The 21,321-nt window shown below is 46.9% G+C and overlaps 1 protein-coding gene across 1 annotated transcript in view; it reads left to right on the forward strand.

Moving 5' to 3' along the window:
• LOC135905203 (uncharacterized) overlaps nucleotides 1–21,321 on the forward strand; it is a 47,204-nt gene that overhangs the window by 12,354 nt on the left and 13,529 nt on the right. The window contains exon 2 of the mRNA XM_065436222.2: nucleotides 6,305–6,474. Coding sequence (XP_065292294.1) covers nucleotides 6,305–6,474 — 170 coding nt within the window. The remainder of the gene's footprint in view (nucleotides 1–6,304; nucleotides 6,475–21,321) is intronic.

A 21,321-nucleotide genomic window follows, 5' to 3' on the forward strand; every position in this document is an offset into this window, starting at 1 on the left:
TGATTTTACGTGCCAAAACCACTATATGAGTATTAGGCACTCCGTAGTGGGGACGCCGACAATTTGGACCACATGGAGTTCTTTAACGTGCGTGTAAATTTAAACACTCGGGTCATTTCACATTTCGCGCTCATTTAAATGCGGCGACCATGGCCGGGACTCTATCTTGAGACATCGTGCTTAGCTGCCTAACACCATAGCCACTAAGCAACCACGGTCGGTGTGGACACTTTACATTTTGCCGTACGCACATGCAGTTGGAATGAAGTAAGTGTTATGTTAATGTTCAGCAAAGTTTAACGCTACTGACCTAATTAAGAGCTTGCCAAATAATTAATGAATGCTGTTTTTTTCTGTGTCATCATAAGTAAAATGAGGCGCGAATGGGTGGCCCCGATGTTCTTGAAAAACTGAGTAGGCCACTGACTTCATATGCGGTTAAAATGGGGAATGTTATGCCTTATACAGGTATGAACTTCAGTATGTGTGGAATAATTAGGGCGAACTACAAGCGGTATATGTTTGTCATCCCATTGTTATGAGAAACCAATACCCAACAGAGTTCAAATTTACTGGCCCCTATGAAGTGTCATAGGCTGGGAGAATGCCCGCAAAATTGAAAAAGGGGGAAATCGACAGGCACAGTGAGAGGAAGGTGTCTGTTAACGAATTGTATGTTAACAACTAGCAAACAGGCCACTCTAGTTTACAAGAGTCATATGCGGCCGAAGTATATCTTGCACTACTTTCATTCTTGTGTGCGCCACTTAAACGAATGGCGTGCTTTATTCATTGCCCCGTCATTCTGTTTGACTCCATCTTCGTTCCGACACTTTGTGGAATAATCGTAACAGCACGTCATTAAGCTATACCTACTCGTACTCAGGCAGAGCAGCGCACTCTTTGAAGCGTCGCTCGTTTCAAATAGGCATTCATAAGAGCGAAGATTAGGCACATGCAATCGACGAAGCCATAGTTCATTCATACAAAGTTGAAAGGGTGGTGCGTAGCAAAGGATGTCTGGCGTCAGCAAATGTGTCTGTTACATTCAGAACGCCCGTGCTACACGAAAGCAAGCGCTCAAATTTAGACCCAATGCATTAGGAGCACGTTAGTGGGATGTGTAAGCATCCTACCAAGGCAACGCGTAGAGCCGGCAGCGGCTCAACACCACGCGGTGTGGCAGACGAGAAAGACATGTATCGCTAATGATGATAACGACTTACTGACATCCACTTTGAAACGGAGCGGTAACTAATGGTCACCTAGCCTTCTTGAGCTACTCTGGTACGCTATACACGCTTTTCATTCTAGCATTAATGCATACATATCTTTAATCTTTTTTTCTCTTCCTCAAAAGTTTTCTATCTACTTGTGCATGTAACGGATTCTATTGTATCAGTATTTTCCATGCGTTTTGTCGCGCCAATACTGTAAACGTCTCTTGCTTGTGTCGACTGCTGACTGGCTGATGCTCCATACAATTTAAATCCAAGCGCTTCTAGAAGGTGTCCTAGACACGTTCTGCTAGACACGTTCACTAGTACCGACAGACGAGACAATGCGCAGCGCCTACTCGAATCCCGTATTCAAAAACCAAACGAGAGCGTTGTCGTGTTTGCAGAAGACATGGCCCGCCTTTTCTGCAGAGCAGACCCTGAGATGGCCGATGAAAAGAAGTTGCGCTATCTCTTGTGCGAAGTGAAGGAGGAACTGTTTGCCGGGCTCGTGAGGAACCCACCGACGACAGTGGCCGAATTTACCAAGGAGGCTACCGCTATAGAACGGGCACTACACCAACGGTACCGCCAATATGACCGCAAGAGCTCGCCGGTGAATGCTTGAATTCTACCTGAGAGCTGCAGCACGTCTCTGCGTGAAGTAATCCGAGAGATTGTGCGAGATGAGATCCGGCAGCTTGGTATCTCTCCCGTGGCACCAGCGGTGGCTTCTGTCGCTGATATCGTTCGGGAGGAAGTTCGAGAGGCCTTTTCGTCCCCCGACTGGCAGGCGGTACCGCGACGATTAACCTACGCGGAAGCTGTCTGTCGTCCACCTCCCGCCACTTCGATGCTGCTGACATGGTCGGCCACTACGACGCAGCCATCACCACCACCCCTGGTGCCCTATTATCGGCAGTTACAGCCGCCGCCAACTATGCCGTATCGCAGCCAGTCGATCGCTGCGACTCGTTTCTACGGTGAATCTGCTGCCGGCTACCTCGCTTCGAAAGACCGATTTGTGGCACACCGCTGACCGCCGGCCGCTATGCTTTCATTGCGGCGAAGCAGGACATGTTTACCGCGCGTGCCACTACCGCGCGGCTGGGTAGGCAAGATTTCCCAACTGCAATTACCGTGTGTCTGATGCTGCACGTAGCTGTGACGGAAACTCTACAAACTTTCGGCCAGAAGGTTCAATGACGCCTCGATCGCGTTTCCCTTCTCCGGCTCGTTACACCCCACCGACCCGTCGCGATTTTTCTGAAGCCTCTAGGGGCAGGTCGCCCAGCCCGCGCCGGGGAAACCAGACGCAGCGACCTCCGGGGGGGGGGGAGGTTGCAAACCGGCTAGACATCCAAGAGCCCCCATCTCCGATGATTGACGACTCTACAACTCCGACGACTCCAACCACACCCCCTGTAACCGACGCCGTCAGCGCCGATCTTGTTGTTTGCATTGATGGCCACCAAGTGACCGCTCTCGTCAACACTGGTTCGCATTTTTCAATAATAAGTAAAATGCTGGCCGATAGGCTGAGAAGCGTGAAGACGCCGTGGACCGGGCCCAACATCAGAACTGCCGGCGGCCAGTTGATAACGCCGATTGGAAAATGCACATCCAGGATAGTAATCGCCGGTGCAACCTTTGTCGCCACCCTCGTCATTCTCTTTGAGTGTTGTAAGGAACCCATATTGGGGATGGATTTTTTGAAAGAGTACGGTGCAGTGATTAATGTCCGTGACCTCGTCGTCACATTTTCTACGAGCTCAGACGACGTCGACCCCGCGGAACACCAGCGACCCCGCTTACGTATCGCCGACGACGACGTCACGCTTCCGCCGCGAAGCTGTTCCCTCGTACCTGTAATCTGCGACAACTTGAACGCCGGGACTGGCATCGCTGAACACATCGACGCACTGGTACTGAGTCAAGGGGTTTCCATCGCCAGGTCCGTAATTAACGTACACGATGGACATGCTGAACTGCTGCTGATGAATTTTACCAGGGCACGTCGGCACATTGTTAAAGGCACGGATGTTGCTTACTTCGACGAATTTAATTCAATAAAGGACTGCCTCTCAGTGGAACACGCGGCGTCCACCGTGGTTATGCCTGCCCCTGTGGTTGTCATCATTCCCACCTTATTGCCCGTGGAATGCAACAGCCTTCTTGAGCTCATCGATGAGTTTAAGAGCTGCTTCTCATCCACGTCACGAGTTAGCCAGACGCGGCTCACTAAGCACCGTATTGTCACCGAAGCCGACGCCAGACCAATTCGGCAGAATCCTTATCGTGTAGCACCTAAAGAGCGCGAGGCAATACAAACACAAGTGAAGACGATGCTTGAGGACGGGATTATTCGGCCCTCTAAGAGTCCTTGGGCATCGCCTGTCGTATTGGTGAAAAAGAAGGACGGCAGCCTGGGTTTCTGCGTCGACTACCGAAAACTCAACCTGATCAAAAAGAAAGACGTCTATCCGCTACCGCGTATCGACGATTCACTGGACAGGCCACGAAACGCACATTGCGTTTTGTCGATGGACTTGAAAAGCGGCTACTGGCAAATAGAAGTTGATGAGAGAGACCGTGAGAAGACCGCTTTTGTGACGCCCGACGGACTTTATGAATTTCAGGTGCTCCCCTTCGGTTTGTGTTCTGCGCCGGCAACATTTCAACGACTAATGGACACGGTACTCTCAGACCTCAAATGGCAAACCTGGCTGGTGTACCTCGACGACGTGATTGTTTTCTCCGTCACGTTCGAGGAACACTTACAGAGACTAAAGACGGTCTTTGAAGCAATACGCTCAGCTGGTTTAACTTTGAAACCTGAAACGTGCCATTTTGGTTTTGAAGAACTTCAATTTATCGGTCATGTTGTTAGTTGTGAAGGTGTCCGACCTGACCCTGACAAAATCTCTGCCGCCACTAATTTCCCAACGCCATCAGATAAAAAGGCAGTGCGACGTTTTCTGGGCCTTCGTGCCTACAACCAACGGTTTATCACGGAATTTTCGCGTATCGCATGGCCATTGACACATCTTACCAGAGAAGATGTCCCCTTTGTGTGGGGTGGAGACCAGAAACGAGCTTTTGATGACCTACGGCAACGGCTGCAGACGCCTCCCATGCTCACACACTTTGATGAAAACGCCCCTACGATCCTTCATACCGACGCTAGTAATGCCGGCCTTGGCGCAGTGCTTGTACAGCGGCAGGACGGCGCCGAAAGAGTGATTGCTTACGCCAGCAGGACGCTATCAAGGACGGAGGCAAACAACTCCACTACCGAAAAAGAATGTCTCGCACTGGTGTGGGCTATCCTGAAGTTTCGGCCATATTTGTATGGTCGGTGTTTCACCGTTGTCAGTGATCATCATGCACTTTGCTGGCTGACTAATTTAAAAAATCCAGCTGGTCGGCTTGCGCGCTGGAGCCTTCGGCTCCAAGAGTTCGACTTCACTGTTGTATACAAATCGGGGAACCTTCAACCTTCAACCTTCCAATGCTCACTCTAGGCCCATTTAAGAGTAATAGTTCGAATATTTTAACCGTGCAGTGAATAGCACCTGGGTGACTTTGCCTCCTTGCCTGACCCCATTTTTTGATTGGTATTCTAATTCGCTAGTGCGAATTAATATAGCTGCATAGTCTCGATATTTCCCAGGGTATTGTGCTTCTTGTGCTCTATGATGTACAACGTTTATGACTGTATGTGTATTTAAATATTCGGAATGCCTTTTTGCTATAAATGAAGCTATGCAAAAAGTTTCTTGTGCTCTGCAGATTTTCAATTACCTGATTGAAGGCCTGATGTGGCATGGCATGGCCTCGAAGCTCGGGCAAACGCGATCACTTTTAAATTTTGGCGGGCCCACGTGCATGTAAAAGCACGAACACTCATTGGTTCTCAATGTCCTTTTTAAATTGCTGGACATTCAGCTCGTTACTACGAAAGTGACTTAATCCATGCACTATTATTATGCTAAATATGAAACAGTAGGAGTATACTTATCTCCAGCTTGTCGATGTCTCCTTCACTGTGTTGGTTGCGAGATACAACGTCGGCGCCCCCTCCTTGTGTTATTGTAGCTATATAGGCTGTCTTCCTTTTCCACAGACTTTGTAATATTCGTGACACTCGCAGTCACGCAGACTGGAGGAACTCAGTGCGCTCAGAGAAACAGCAAGGGACAAGTAGTTTCTTCAGCATTACGCCGAGAACAGCAGGAGCGCGTTGCGATCTGTAAAATCGCCGAAGCTATTGGAGTCTTACGGGGTGCTATCCAGAACTATCCAAGAAATAGTGGCCATCGTCGAGCCTGATCACTACGTCGCGCACTGCAAGCTCGCTGTACGAGTTTGTTTACACTGGGCCTCTTCGATGTTTAGCCGCCATGCTCGCCCGGTGAAACACGGATGTGATGACGCCACCACAGCGTTCCCTCGTGGTATAATGTGAAGCGTATTAAATTACAAATTAGTCTAATACGCATTCAGTGTACATCTTAGGAGCTTTAAAATGCTTCTAAACCACGTTAAAGTAACTAATAATATTGTACTAAATTCATGTGTTTTATGACTTACTTATGCATGTAATGCACTCGGTGGAACGACAAACGAGTGAAAGAAGGCCCGACCATGCACCGACGGTATGATCACTTGAGCCCCAGTTTTTCGACCGCCCAGACGGCAACGACCTAGAAGTGATAGCCTCCCAGAGTGAATCTAGATAAACCAATGAAACTGGAGGCTTGTCGAAAGATAAACTGTGTCTCGGTACCATTCGTGCTTTCATCTGGGGGTGTCGCCAGAGCTCGTGAAGATCTCGAGTTTTGCCAAACTTGGCGCATCCTGCATCGCACCTTAATACTCTCATATTGCAATGTTGATGCGCCTTTCGGGCGAAACTGCGACTTTTTTTTTATGCCTATTCAATCGGGCGCATGTGCCGTCCTGCTCTGGAGCCTGTTTCTATAGCTTAATATTTTGTCTCTTTTGTGTGGTGATTATGTTTTCATGTAGGACACAAATGCGACATTATAAAACGTCATTGTTATGTCTTTGGTACTTTTTCGCAGCTGTTCCGTCAAAAGACCAGGTTTGACCTGTTGCGAATAAACTATAATATGTCGCACGATGGCAGCAACGCCATGTGTGTGAAGATTAGGCGTGACACCGCCACTGTGGAGGGCCATACAATGATGAGAAATTTTACTTACAGAAACATGAGTTCTACACGTCGACAAATGTAAGTGGATTATGACAGCTTTATGCTTGTTCCTTTTAGTATGTGACTAGTTTTGGTTGCATAAAATATTTCCGTATTCTCTGCGTAGGACAATTAGTTCGATAATTGCCGGAATGCTGCTTCAAAATGTTGTATGCAGTATTTGTGCCATTTTTAAATGAGGAGAAGCTACTATTCAAAGCACAAAGTAAATTGAACAACTGAGCACAATATCAGAACTTCCGGGTAGATTCTAGGGAAACCAGACTGAAAGCTCCCATTCTTTCGCGTCTTTTCTCCTTCATGTATGGCAAAGCGGTTAAATGCTACTAACTCAGAGACGCATTTTTATTCATACACTGGGAGAGAATTTCGATGTCTTGCGGGATTTTTTTAGGAATCGCCTGTTACAGACAACGTAATTTTAGTCCAAGAGCTGGATTATCTAGCGATGCAGACATTACTTGCATAAGAAACTGAAACCCACATTTACGTAATTAAAAAGGTAGCTATTGAGCTGCTCAATTAATTACTTATACCAAATATAGAAACTTGCGAAGTGCAGCTGGTAAGCTTGCAAGGCGTACTGGCTTGAAATTAATTTTCAAATTGACACCAGTTTGGGGATACGCGCCATCAAGCTTACCGTAAAAATGCGCTGTTGTTCCGGTTACTTCTTTAAGAAACCGCAGTTTTATACATTGAAGCACAAAAGTAACTGGAATGCCCATCTATTTCGTCTTGTACTTTGAAGAAAAAATATGTGTCAAAACTGGTGTCATCCTGGGTATTCATTTCAAGTGGATATGTCTAAGAAACCCATCGACTACAATTGGTAAATTGCAATATGTGCCGTAAAGTAATTCGTTTGGAACTTAATTACGGAAATGTGTTAATGAGTTGCGTATTCGATTCGATTTTTCTCCATCTCGTCATGTAATGCAGCTCAACGATAGGAATGAAGCTGCATCCCCGCAGGCAAATTTTAAAAATGTAGAAAACTAAGATTGATCGTTACGTACGTTGCACACTTAGGCAATGTTCCCATTTAGGAAGCGGCAAGCCGGCGGAAAGGCCAAGGCGGGTGGAAAATATTTTCTGCGAATCTTCAAGATGTCCATATTGGTTTCGTCACCTCCGCGGCCATCGCGGCTGCTTTTGCCCCACGTACATCTAGTCTGCGTGCGTTTATCCGCACGATGGCGCTCTTTATTGCACCATTTCAAGTGGTACGTTTGTTAACTGACCCATCCGTAATTAAAAGCGATTATTCTGCACACCTCCACGGGTAGTCAGCGATTTTCGTCTGCCATGGAAGAGGAAGATGCAATAGTTTTGATAGTTCCAGCTAGTTGTTTCCTAGAAATGGACAATGAACAACGTAACAAGCATACAACTTGGAAGCGATGCTGGTGGTGCTTTCAACCCACCTCCACCGAAGAGTTCTCCAGAAGAAAAGTTTGGTGCCGACAACGCGCTGTTTCCGCACCTCCTGTCCCGCGACGCTGAATACTAATATAATTATTTCGGATAGGCTTTTTCTTTTAAAGCAGGTGGTGACTGTTGTAAAGCGCATGGCGGTTATTGATCGCGTCGATCAGCATCACAGTCGAGACTTTTGGTGCCATATTGAGTGTTACGACCGGATGTTTACATGCTAGAGCTGCTTCCGTTGAAGAGGAACTACTTTCCGCTCCGCCTTGGCGGAAAAATCAGTCCGAGACCGATTGGGCTCGCCGCCTGATTTTCCATCCATGTTAAAGCGTTTTGAAGTTATTGCCACTTCCGCCTGCCTCGAGACAATATGTGAACGTAACCTTAGCCAGAAAAGAGGAGCTGGGGTGGAGGGTGGGTTATGAAGCTCCAAGAAAAAAAAACTGATCAAACACCACCAGCGCAACCTACAAAGGAAAGTGATGGTGATTTATCATACGTATGCGTCTGCCAACATGCACAACGCTAAATGAATGCAAATTTACTACACTCAAGTCAGAGAGGAACATTTTAGTGCAGGCGACTACTCTGAGCATTTTTCCGCTGATGTACAGTAAGGGAAGACGGTTTTGCAGGCATGGCGTCTTCTACGTACTTGCTTGTAGCCCAGATAGAATGACAGAGGCACACAAAGGCACATTAGACAAAACACAGTGCTCTGTGTTGTCTAATGTGTTTTCTTGTACCGCTGTCGTTTTGCCTGAGCTGCAACAAAGCAGGAGCACACTGATGGGCTCAGGTGGTGGTCTTCACAGCTGGGCCGTTACCGGTACCACATCGAATATATGGAGCTCCTAAAGACATTTTTGGCTGGAATGACGTTATTTTTATACGCATACAAGGTGGACCAAACGTGCTGCTCCAAATTGGGTCCCCACACTGCCAACCTTATGAAGCCGCAACCTCGGGCTCGCTAGATGGCACGGTACGAAGTCTACACATTAACACAAAACGAGGCTGAAAAAAACACAACCTAAAGCTTTGTGTGCCTTCGCTAGGGAGGACGCCATCTTTCCCTTCAATTAATACTCTTCCACCTCTTACGACACATGTCGGCAACATAAATAAATTCTTGATAGACTGAATAAATCTTGCGTACAGCGCGTGTGAGCTTTATTTATTTTCTTCCGTCGTTCCAAGGCGCTTCTGGTTGTTTTATGGTCTATTCTGGCCCTGAATATAAGCACTGTCCTATACACGGTGAATTGTGTGCACCGATAACGAGGGTTACCCTCCGTCGGAAGCACGCCACAATTAAACGGTGACCACGGCACGTTAGTAGCAAGGGACAATACAATTCAATATCAATATTTTTGAAAAGAGTATATGGGCAGGTAACAGGCCATATTTACCCACCAGTGGCAAACGTTGGATTGTTTTCGGCACTCAAGTTCGCGACACTATTAGACATGTCGGTCCAAAACTAGCCTGGTTTGACACGCTCGTAGGCTTTGTGGAAACCTTACGTACTATGCTATGCAAATAAATGTAGTTCGTCTTTATCTCATTTCGATGCTCTGTGTCAACTCATATAATGATTAAGTTTGTGTATCGCACTGGCTCCAACTATATTATCATGGAATATAGACGTTTATAGACTTTTCAGTTCGCAAGCTATACCAATATGCAAACCCCAAATCTCGAAGGTGCACAGTATGGCACTTCGACACGCGCAGCTTGATGCTTTACAAGGAAAAACACTTATGTGATTGCACGCAAAATTCCTATACATGTGGCGATGGGGTAGGGCGGTTAAGCATGAGGCCGCGGGATCGAATACCGGCCACGGTGACCGCACTTCGATGGGGGCAGAATGCGAAAACACCCGTGCACTTTGATTTAGGCGAGCGTTAATGAACCCCAGGTGGTCCAAATTACCGCAGTCCTCCGATACGGCATGCCTCATAGTCAGATCCTGGTTGTGGCTCGTAAAACCCCATAATTTAATTTCTTAATTGTTATACATACACCAGGCTTCTTTTTTAGCTGCATCATTTTTTAAATTCTCTATGGAAGATAGCACAATTCTAAGCATTGAGCTAAATTACTCGATGAGGCGATCATTACTCCTAGGAGAAATCGTAATGTTTAATTGAACAAGCAACAAAAGTGCACCCATTACCTTTCTAATTTTATTTTAGAGCATTTCTAGCCAGTGAGTTATCAAGGCGGATTCACTTGGAACAAATTCTCAGAACTACACTAGTTTTATGTATTAATTTTCAAAAGGACCGACGAAGTGCATTAGCGTTTCAGTTACTTTCGGGCTTCAATGAATAAAACACTGTTTTCTTAAAAAAGGAAAATGGAAGAAGAGTGCATTCTTAAAGCATGTTTGACGGTGCATATCTCGAAACCAGTGCCATCCCCAAAATTCGTTCCAAATCGACATGCCTCGAAATCGCACTAGTTCCAATTCGTAGACTGAAATAAAGGCCAGACTATGAAGAAATAAAACAGTTTATTAGTGCAGGTATATGAATTATTCAACGAAGCATGTATATTTCTCGTAGAATTACCGACCGCCTCATTGAGTAACTTAACTCAGGTTGTGTCAGCTGCTACAGGCAATATTAAAAACTGGTGCAGCTAAAAAAAGAACACCCTATATGAATAGATTTAAAGGGGCCTGCGTGTACTTTTTAAAGAAGTCATTTATTCTATTGGTTATGAAAGGGAGCTATCCTGGTAACACTTTGCAGCTAACAGCATATCAATATATCACCCTTCGACCTCTCCGCTGAGCTCCCCCTCCTTCTTTAACTGCGTGCCCTTAATATGGCTGTTATTGTACATGGCTCCGAGTCATATGTTTTGATTCCAGCTTAAGTCAGAGCCAAATAACATCGGACACTGGCCCTCAACTTATGGTAGAGTTGCTATACCCACCTCAGTATATCCTTTGGAATCCAATGGATACGTATAGCTCGCTCAGAAGTGCATTGAAGTCAACGAGGATGTTTCTTTTCTAGACACTATCGGTATGTGTGGGGAACACTTCTTTAGTTTTACCTGAGAGCAACATGAAGGGCACTTTTATCGCGAATGGCAACCGGTTGTTCGTGCAAAAGTGGGGCATATGCATAGTATTGCGTGTAGCACCTTTACTGGGTAACATATTTCTGTCGGAAAGAGACAAATGTCTTGACAACGGCGTTTACATTGCGCATGTTCTTTTAATTTTTTTGGTATGTTCATGATTCTTTAATTGTGATGGACCAAGTACTTTTAACTCTTTTACCGTAAAAAAAATTTACAATATTCTAAACTTCACGGGAAAGGCCTGTTATTCACCTTTAAATTCGTCGTAGACGATACCCTCCAGTTCTTAGATTTGAGCCTGACGTTCTCAATGGATCATGTTTGCTGGTGCTATTCGCCGTGGAAAGAATATCGCCGTCGATTGCGATACTCCCTGATATTTCGCGATTTATCGACGCAGACAAGCAAAGCCGTGCACTGTCGAAAATCCGATCTGCGAGTCCAGTGCGTCGGGTTTCATGCATGACTCATCGAAGGTTTCTGAGTAATCGCTGGTACTGCTTGCCTTCCAGGAAGTACTACAGAAATCGCGTCGCGCTTATAATAAGATCGCACGACAATCGCAAACCATGACAGTCGAAACAAGCGGAAACGAGACCAAGGCAAGCCAACCAATTAGGCGTGAGCGAAAGCTGACGCTAGCAGATGACAGCGCAGATCGAACGGCTGATACGAGTATGCAACGAGTGGTCAGGCGGGTCCGCATGAGAGCAGTTTCCCGTGCGTACGTCACTGAAGGGTCCGCTCTCGTCGGTCTCCGCCGTTCACGGCTCGCGTCTTCCATCTGGGGATCCGCGTTCGCCTTTTCATTTTTCGCTGCTGTGCTCGTTCGTTCGGTTACGCCGCTGCCGACGCATGCCGCAAGTGAGGCCATTAAGAGCTGCGGTCTAAATAGAACTTCTGCCTCACCACTCCACGCACTCTAAGCTTGTCGAAAGAGCTATTGCTTCACTGTGCATGGGGTCAGCACTCCAGAGCTTTCGTTAGCACAAGGTGCAGGACAGTGTTAACAAGCAGTTCGTTAAGCTTTCAAGAGCCGGCTACCCTCGCTCGGTCCTGACACCAGTGGCCGAATCCCTGCCACGGAACCTAAAAGCAGGCACACCAGCGAGTGAGGCAAGAGCCGGTGAACGTAGTGGCCTAAGGCAGGAAGTTGGGCCGTGTGTGCATAATATTAGCCACAATTTGAAAAAAAAATCAATGGTGAATAGGTTCTCCGCTCCATACAGACTAGCCCAACTGTTCGCCGCATAATGGGACGCTGGAAGACAGGCTGTTAAGTAAAACACATCATAGCTTACGTGCGTTGCGCCATCGCGGTGGTTCATGAAATACCACTCTCTTGTGGTGCATCCTATGTGGGACAAACATTCCGCTGCTTCAATGACCGAATGAGGGAGGATGCTAATAACACGAAGAAAAACATCACTGCGCATATTTCAGCGTACAGTAAAGCCTGCCCTTATCAGCTACAATTACATGATGTGAAGCTTCTGGGCAGAAGTAAAGATAAAACGGCACGTCAGCTATTAGAAACGTTTTACACAAAATAGGAAAGCAGTGCTTTTGTAAGCCAGACTTCTGTTGTTTTGTACAACGCGGAGCTTACTTCCTTTAGATCTACCAATGATCGTCCTAGCCCTGATAATCGCCCTCGGTAGTGGTGGGTGCGCCTGCGAGTTGGGAACACTCTATGCTCGATCTCACTCTCCCCAAAATAAAGCTGCAAGCAGCACAAGTGTCGTATGTATGGGTCTCTTCTTTGTTACTGCGCCTTCATGCTGCGTTATGTCTGTAAATTCTGCACAGTTTCTGATTTTGTAAAGTGCTCTTGCCTGGACGCCAGCGCAAAGAAATGGTTTCTGCAGTATAGAAGCCCCAACTCGCGTACAGCGACGAGCATCATACGAAATCAGAGGCACGTAGCCCTCCATCGGCAAGTAATGTCTTTTTTATCTAGCATCCAATCGGCTTCCGCGATGACCAATACGCATTTCCATGCCTCTCAAGTTAGCCGGTGTTGTTCGACGCTTTATGCAAAGTTTGGCGACTGTTATCCACATCTTTACCATTAAAGATGCTTCCAAATATAGTTACTTCTTTTTCTCCACCTCTGCAAGTTGCTTCTTAGACAATTTATTAAGTAGAAGCTGCCAGGAAACATGACGTTGCCACGCCACGACCCCGTACACGAAGCGCAACAGAATTTGTTGCGTATTAAAGACCGCCAAAACCCCCCGGCGCTCCCTTTTCATGCTGTAAAGCTTCAGTTTATTTGCAGCGTGCTAATGAACATACAGCGAAAGTATGCTACACGAGTTTACAAGATAAGAAGATTGATTTCTTGATTATTTATGGTTGATTGTCTGGTTAATAAAACGTATTTATTGCTTCATACAAGAGCGGGGCTACAAGACGTGCCTTTGAAGGGCGTGGGTCATGTTTTATCTGGTCCCTACTTTAGCTTTATTTAAATCCAAGTAATGCGGAGTGTTTGCGCTTATCCTTGTTAGATTACGGGCCCCACGGCAGGGAGTTGAGTCCTCGACATAGTTTTAAGCACGAGAGCGCCATATGCAGCCACCGCTGTTAGAGCTTGTCACGCATTTGTATTTCTAATAAAAAGCACATGCCTTCGATCTGTAGCCCTTGAGATTGCTTATTAGTTCATGATTCAAACGGAAGCCACAGGTAAACGTGATGTTTACATGGCACAAAATTCTAAAACAAAGCCCCTGGGGCACCTAGCATTGCAGCATATACATATAATTGCTTTAGTTTGTGGTCAGAATACAACATGCTTTTTCGAGAACATTGATTGAAATCGGAAATGATTGTTCTGCTTTGCAACAGTTTTAATGTTCTGCGTGTTATCTTTAAATATTTCCACCAAATTATTAATACAGGTACAAAATAGCTTGAATAGACTTGAATTGCGTTCAGCCTGCAGCAAGGTATCCACAGAAAACAGTTCTAAAAAAAGTCGCATAAACAAGACACTAAAAATTGCCAAGAAGCTTACTTTCTAGCCTTTTGTGTAAAAGACAAGCTTACTAATTTTTGTTTCTGCTGTTATCTTGCGGAAACAATTGAGTATACCTTAAATTCATTAAAAAGATTGTGTAGACTAAGTATAAAGCGCATGAAAACATAGGAGATTTGCTTTATTTCCGTTACGTTATAAAACTTTGAACATTGGGCAACCGCGTAAGCTGTATTGTGCAGCTTGCATCCGCTAAGACTTTTGAATGCTGGAACAAAGAAGTACGTTTAAAAATAAGCTGCGCACCGATTTGGGGAAGATTTCGCTACGCGATATAAAAAAATATAAGTGAAATCAAATGGTAGTGAGGTCCCGCCTCTGGCGGTGCATATTTCGATAGGGTGATGCTTTAAAAACACATAGCAGAGATCGCGAGAAGCATAATGAGAAAAATAAAGGCCCTTCCTACAGCGTTCTAGGATTACTAGGATCTAATGGATGTTATATGCCAAAGAGAACACAAATACGACGCAAACATTGTTGGAGTGAGAAGGTGGAACCACGGATCTTGTGGAACAAGGAAATGAAACGGGCTGTGGAAGAACGTTACACCCGTAAAAGAGTAGGCACCCTATGGGTCGCATCTTGTCCCACAACTATAATCGTCATCTGTCTTGCCTGCAGTTCCTTTCTTTAACGCTGCGATTCCGGTACTCGAATATCACGAACGGATTCCGCTTTGTCCGCGTTACACAGCATTCCCGACAAAAAACAAGTAAGCACTAATTTTTAAAAGAAAGTAATCGCAGGCAACGCAGATAACGATTATTGTTGTGGGACAAGTTAAGCCCCAACGTGTGTAAACCTTTTAATAGTGTAAGTAGGACTAGGTGGCATTCGTTCATTATTCCTACAGTGCAAAGAACTCGAATATTGCACCTTTTATTTTCCCCTTGTAGCCAAACTGAGAGCAAAGAAATATGTAACTGTTCTTCACATTTTGCTGCAAAGTCACTGCAGTTGTCGTTAAAACTGTCGAGTGGATTTTCAATAGTATAGGCGTTTTCAAAACCGAACTATAGGGCAGTATGGCGCAACGAATCGTAACGCGTATCGTGAAACATGTCTCGTTCGTCATCTGTTGAGGCCACTGAGCATTTGTTGGACAGAATGCCTCATGGGCGTAAGGCACGTGGCGCATGATCTTTATTAATTTCAACTTTTTCTTAGAAATAACGACTCCACCGCCTAATAAGACGATGTAGGTGGCTAATCTTTCCCTTTTTCGGAAAGAGTCGGCAGTGAGACTACTGTTGCTTCGGTGGCATGAAGCATCTGCCGCTTCTTGTTTGGGAGTGCGTCGGATCGGCACATATTGGCTGTGATGAGACTTCTTGCGGCATCAGCGACGCCGGTTGCCACGCATCGCTTTGGGACGTAGGGATTTCCTGGTCGTTGGGCTGCGTCGCAGTTTTCTCTTCGTCCTCTCCTCCAAGGTTTTTAAGTCTATTGGGCAATGAGACAAGATAAGTCCTGTGGCGTCTTATAGGTTTGTGGTCCGTTTCAACCCGACATAATTGGGGTTTTGTGGCCCGCCGCTGAACGGTACCTGGCTTGCCTAAGTCGACAACCCGGACTTTCGTATGATCCTATAAGCCTGTTATGGTGTGCAGCCCGTGACCGGAGTCATAGCGCGTCTTTTGGTTCTGCCGGTACTCTTCGTCAAACGTCCGCAACGTGTAGTTAGGGAGCCGCGAAGAAGTGTCACGGTGGGTTCTGCAAATGACGTCCGCATTTTCATTCGCATCAGAATATCTGCCAGAGAAAACCCTTTCTTGAGGGGACTTGAACTTAAGGCAAGCAAAGTCAGGTAGGGGTCTCCTATTTTGTTCGGAGGCTGCTTGAGCACCTTTGCAACGGATTCTGCTACATTATGCCCTGTGGGTACTTCCGAATCGATGTCACGTGCTCGAAGTTGTAGTTGCGGACGACGCTTACCAAAACAGAGCCTGGAGCATTCGGGAATAGTGGTCCATTATTGGTAACAACTACTTTGGGCATCCCGCGTCTCGCGAAGACATATTCTCAGTGGGCAACCACCACGGCTGCCGTTACAGTACAAAGTCAGGCAATCTCAGTATACCTTTATATTTCTCCATGGTGGTGAGCCTCCAGCATCCGTGAAGGCAGAGATGTCAATTGCGATCTTCTGACAGGCCGTTCAAGGAACTCTGGAAAGCATAGGCATCTTTCTGTACCTCCTATTTTGTAGGCACTTATGGCAAGCTTTGATATTCTTGTCTAGGTCGACGTCAATTGTCCGCCACCATACCTAGCCTTTGGCTCTACCTTTGCACTTGTCTATACAGGAGCGTCCTTCATGTAGCAGACGAAGCAATAAGCTTTGTAATTTGGTCGCTGCTATGATGCGCGAACCAAACATCAAAACGTCATTAGGGTCTGAAATGCTCTCCTTGTGAGGCCAGAACTCTTTGAGCGTAGGTCTGAGCTCGCGAGGTGATGGCCAACCAGAACTAGAGAGTATGCGTACTTGGGAACAAATGGCGTCGGTCTTTGTTCGTGTTTCAGCTGCTCGAGTAAAGAACTTGAAGCAGCAATTTCGGTGACCACACGTATAACTTAGACTTTGATCTCTCTGGCCAAGTCGGACGCTGTCGGGTCAATCAACAGTGATTTGGAAAGAGCATGGGCTACAGTGAGGACTTTGCCCGGCGCGTAGACGATGTTGTAGCTGTAGAGCATCAGTCACATGCGCATTCGCTAAAGTTGGGGAGTGAAATCTCTGATTGGCTTGGTTCCAAAGAGAAAGATGAGAGGTTTGTAGTTCCTCTCTAGCAGAAAAGATCTCCCGAGTAGGTAATCACGAAACTTTTTGCAAGCACAGATTATAGCGAGGCCTTCCTTTTCTGTCAGCGAATAGTGCTGCTCTCTCTCTCAGTGAACACCCCTGGAAGTCAGAAAAGCCCTCTCTTATAAGACAGCGGGGCAGAAACAAGGTCGACTGTTTCGTCCTCCCCACATGTTGAGCAGCCCGGGGATGAAGCCAGGTCTTTGCTCTAGCTCCGGGATGCCGTCCAGGAGCAGCCGATCGAGGCTCGTTTGCGCCACTCAGCGTAATCAAGCGAGCGCGCTCGTGCCACTGCACACGCATTCGTTGTCGTCTTCTTCCACATCTGGCTCCGATGGCGCTCATTATGCCAGCGTTCCCATGGTGCCCCTCCTTCTGCATAGGTGCTGACGGCACTAGCCCACTGCCTGTCGTTGTCAGGTCTTCAGTCTCGAATTTTTTGCCTCAATATATCGCGAAGTGAAAACACGAATGCGTATGACAAATATGTATAACAAATATATATCACGGATTCACGCGACTGTAATAAAATGAATGTATGTGCGTACCTTTCATCACGATGACCACCGATCAATACAATAGCTGTGTTCGTACCTTTGTTCAAATTTCTGTGTCACGTTCGTGTGCTACACAGCTTCGCTGGTCATCTGCCTTCACAGAGCGGCGTGGCTCATGATTTCTTTTTTCGTTGCGGAGCAGGAGAAGAACAGGGCATTTTTCAGTGGAATGAAACTAAAACCAGAACAAAAAACAAAACATTGCGTTCCGACACCCTGATCATAATTGTAGCTTCGTTATCTGACTGTCATCTTCCTGTCATCGGCACGTCTTCTCAGATGACCCAGTGGCCCATGTTTACTAACGGTTTAGGCCACCAGGTATGTGTTTAGTGTCGTTGTGTCAATGTTGTCCTCATTCATCCTCATTCCACATTTCACAAGCAACTCTGGTCATTCCGTCACCATCACGCCAGCGTCGTCACACAGTCGTCGTCATGCCGTTATCGTTAAGCTGTCCCTTTATTTTGTCATCCCTTAATGACGTCATCTCGTTGTCGTCATGCCACTGTCATCACACCGCTTTCGTCTTTGAATCGTCGGTAATGTTTCTTCATCATTGCAATCTATTCCTACTGTCGCCATTACACCGTGGTTATACCCCCATTTCCATCCCGTCATCGTATGATTGCTGGTATCAGGCCTCCTTCGTCAGACCCTCGTCGCAATGCCGTCGTAGTCATGCCATCATGATCACTGCACTTTCCTCAACCGACTCTAGCCATGTCATCGTCATCTCGCCATTGTTGTCATACAGTTTTCGCGATTCAATTCTAATCGTCACGCCGTTGCCACAATGCCGTTGTCCTGCCATCGCCGTCAGGCACCGCTGTCACACAGTCTTCGACATCCATTCGTTGTCATACCATCGTCTGGATGTCGTCGCGGTCTTTTTGTCATCATTTCAAATTCGACACTCGATTCTCGTCGTGCTGACTTCGTATACCGCTGTCGTCACGCTGTCGCTTCACTGTCACCACCACTTCAGTACCGCCATCCCATTATTGTCATTCCTCGCTCGTTAATCTATCGTAGTCAGGCTGTCATAATTGAATCATGATTCTACAGGCATGGTCATGGCATTGTCGTCACTGCGTCGTCGTGACACGTTTGCTATCATGAATCGGTTGTCATACGGTCTTCGTCATGCCATTTTTGTTGTGCTATCGCCGTTATTCCCGCTTCTTCACCCGGTTGTCTTCAAGCCTTCGACATTTTGTCGTCGTCATAAAATCGTCATCTCATTGCCTTCATGCGGTCGCCATCGTCATGTTGTTATTATACTATTCTCATAATTAAGAATCGACATTTCATTCTCATCATGCCGCCATCGTTATACACTTTTGTCCTAGCATGGATATCATTCTTTCTCCTTCAGTTTATCATCACTGCGCAGGGATCATGCATCCATGCTAACGGGCGACGAGTGTTGTAGCAAAGTAGGAAGATCTCGGGGTATGTTGGACAGAGACTAAGCAATGAAATTCTGTGAGTTACTACTACACATGTTAAATAAACGTGACTCCTGGAATATGGACTGTCCCTACACTGTTGAAATGCTACTCGCATTGCCATCCCGAGCCTTTGTGTCATTAACATTGTCATAATTTGTTCATGTAGTGCGGCATTATCGGCATATGTACGTCGACATAAAATTTTTGTCGGCATAAAATTAACTGTAATCAGTCTGGATAAATTCATTTACTACTACATTTGCAAATGACCACCATCGAACGAGAGAGAGAGAATGAAAGGAGAAGAACGGCAGGGAGGTCAGCCAGATGAGCGTCCGGTTTGCGACACTACACTGGGGAAGGGGCACTAGAAAGAGGAAAGCGGGAGAGAGGTAATTTAGTGAAATAGGAGCACCCACAGCCCCACAGGTCCTTGGATTTAATGAATAAAGTTCATAACGAGAAGCCCGTTTTCATGTGTGAAATTAGCCGCAGCGTATGACCATATGACGTGACCGACTTCTACAATTTCACACACAAACTCGTTTTTTCCCACTTTGACACTCCTAGTGCTAACAAATTAAAAGCCGGGAGAGAGAGAGAGAGAACAACTTTAGTGAAAATGCCTGCAGAGTCGGTTAGGCTCCCTCCACGCAGGGAGGACAAGCTTTCACCGCGACGCGGCCACTACGTCAGTCTCGTGCATTGTGCTCCTCGAGGTCTGCGTGCCTCGCTACTTCCGGGGATCCGAGAGGGTCGCCGCCCCCTTCCTGGGGGTGCTGCTCCCTTCTCCTCGGTTTCGCGCGGTCGCTGCCTCTCTAGAGCTGCCGAGACCTGCTGGACGGCCTTGAGTTGTGTCTCTTGGTCATAACTCCTCGTTGCAGCCTCTAGCTGCGGCGGGATCGTTGTCTTCTCGCTGGCTGCACGCGGATTTATACTACAGTCCCAAAGGATGTGGGCCGCGGTGGCTCTCTCCTTAGCGCACAGTCTACAAACGTCACTTGCGTACACGCTCGGACACACGTGCTTAGCTAGCACCGGGGTGAGCAGGGACCCCGTCTGTAATTGCCTGTATAGCACTGCCTCCTTCCGGGTAAGCCCCGGATGAGGTGGCGGCATAGTCTGTCTGTTAAGTCTGTACCACTTCACTATTTCGTTGAAGGTGGTCATCTTGTCCTTGGCACTGCACCGCGACCAACACTCCGAGTCGGCCGTGCTTGCAGCTGCGCGGTTGGTTAGTCCTCGCGCGGCTGAGTTGGCCGTCTCGTTGTGGTTCACGTTCCCGCGTTCCGACACGTCACTGCCCATGTGGGCCGGAAACCACCTGATCACCACAGCTCTTTTGTGTTCGATGTGTTCGGCCTTGCGCAGTATGCGCGCGGCCTCACTACATACCCTACCCTTGGCGTAGTTCATACCCTACCCGTCTACGTGGACGCGGCGGAGTATCGAGGGAGCAGCGACGCATACGCGGTGGTGGCTGTCGGGGCATGGACGGGTGCAACGAAGACTGCGGCGAGCGTCCGGACTCGAGAGGCACACCGGGCGGAGGAGGTGGCCATCGCCTTGGCCATCTCCGACCCCGGATGCACTACAGTGTTGTGTGACTCTAGAACGGCAGTGAAAAGCCGGGAACCACACAGCGCATCGTAAAGGATGGTTGCAGCACTAACCGGTAGGGAATGTCCGCCTTTCAAAGGCGTTGCGATTCAATAAGATGAACAGATTAATTGATCAGCAGTCGAGATAAGTTAGAGACGATTGGAGTATTGGTGGGAAAAAAAAGTAGGAGGGAAATTGGTAAAGCTGGAGTCATTACCATACGTTGGTAATAGTAGACTATACACATAGAGGTTTTGAATAGGAAAGTTGAGATCGAGACCAGATAGGCAAAATGCTAGAAATGAATTGATCTAGTAATAACGGAATAGATCAAGGAGGCTAGGTGATTATCTGTCTCCGCCCCGGTTTAAAGAGAAAGCCAATAAACCTTATCATCACCATCATCGCCAACCTCGATGGCGTTTCCTGGCAATGCGCAGGGTGCATGTGTCCTTCGTTGGTGCCGACAGGTGTTGCTTCGTCACGGCCACAGCCCCCTCAGATGCTGTACAGCTAATTGCGGCCGCCTTTTTCCATATTTCGAATAATCAAACGTCTTCTCAATAGTAATTTCCGAAGCAACATTCTTACCATTCTTAGCTTAACATTCTTAGCTGATATAACAAACTGAAATGCACTCTATGTACCCTGTCATGACTGCAGAAGACAACGTGCCGATGGTCGCACGCTTGAGTACCATGCGAGAGCCACGCTGGGAAGGTATTCGGAGAACGCTTCCCACACGATGCTCGGCGCAGCTAATTTTCCCGTAACGAGCTCTCCTAACCAGAGAAGAATCTCCACAAAGGGAAGAGAGAATTGCCACATCGGAGGAGCCAAGACCACGTGAAGGGCTCAAGGACAATT

This window comes from Dermacentor albipictus, chromosome 3 (genome assembly GCF_038994185.2).
Source record: "Dermacentor albipictus isolate Rhodes 1998 colony chromosome 3, USDA_Dalb.pri_finalv2, whole genome shotgun sequence".
NCBI classification, from domain to species: domain Eukaryota; kingdom Metazoa; phylum Arthropoda; class Arachnida; order Ixodida; family Ixodidae; genus Dermacentor; species Dermacentor albipictus.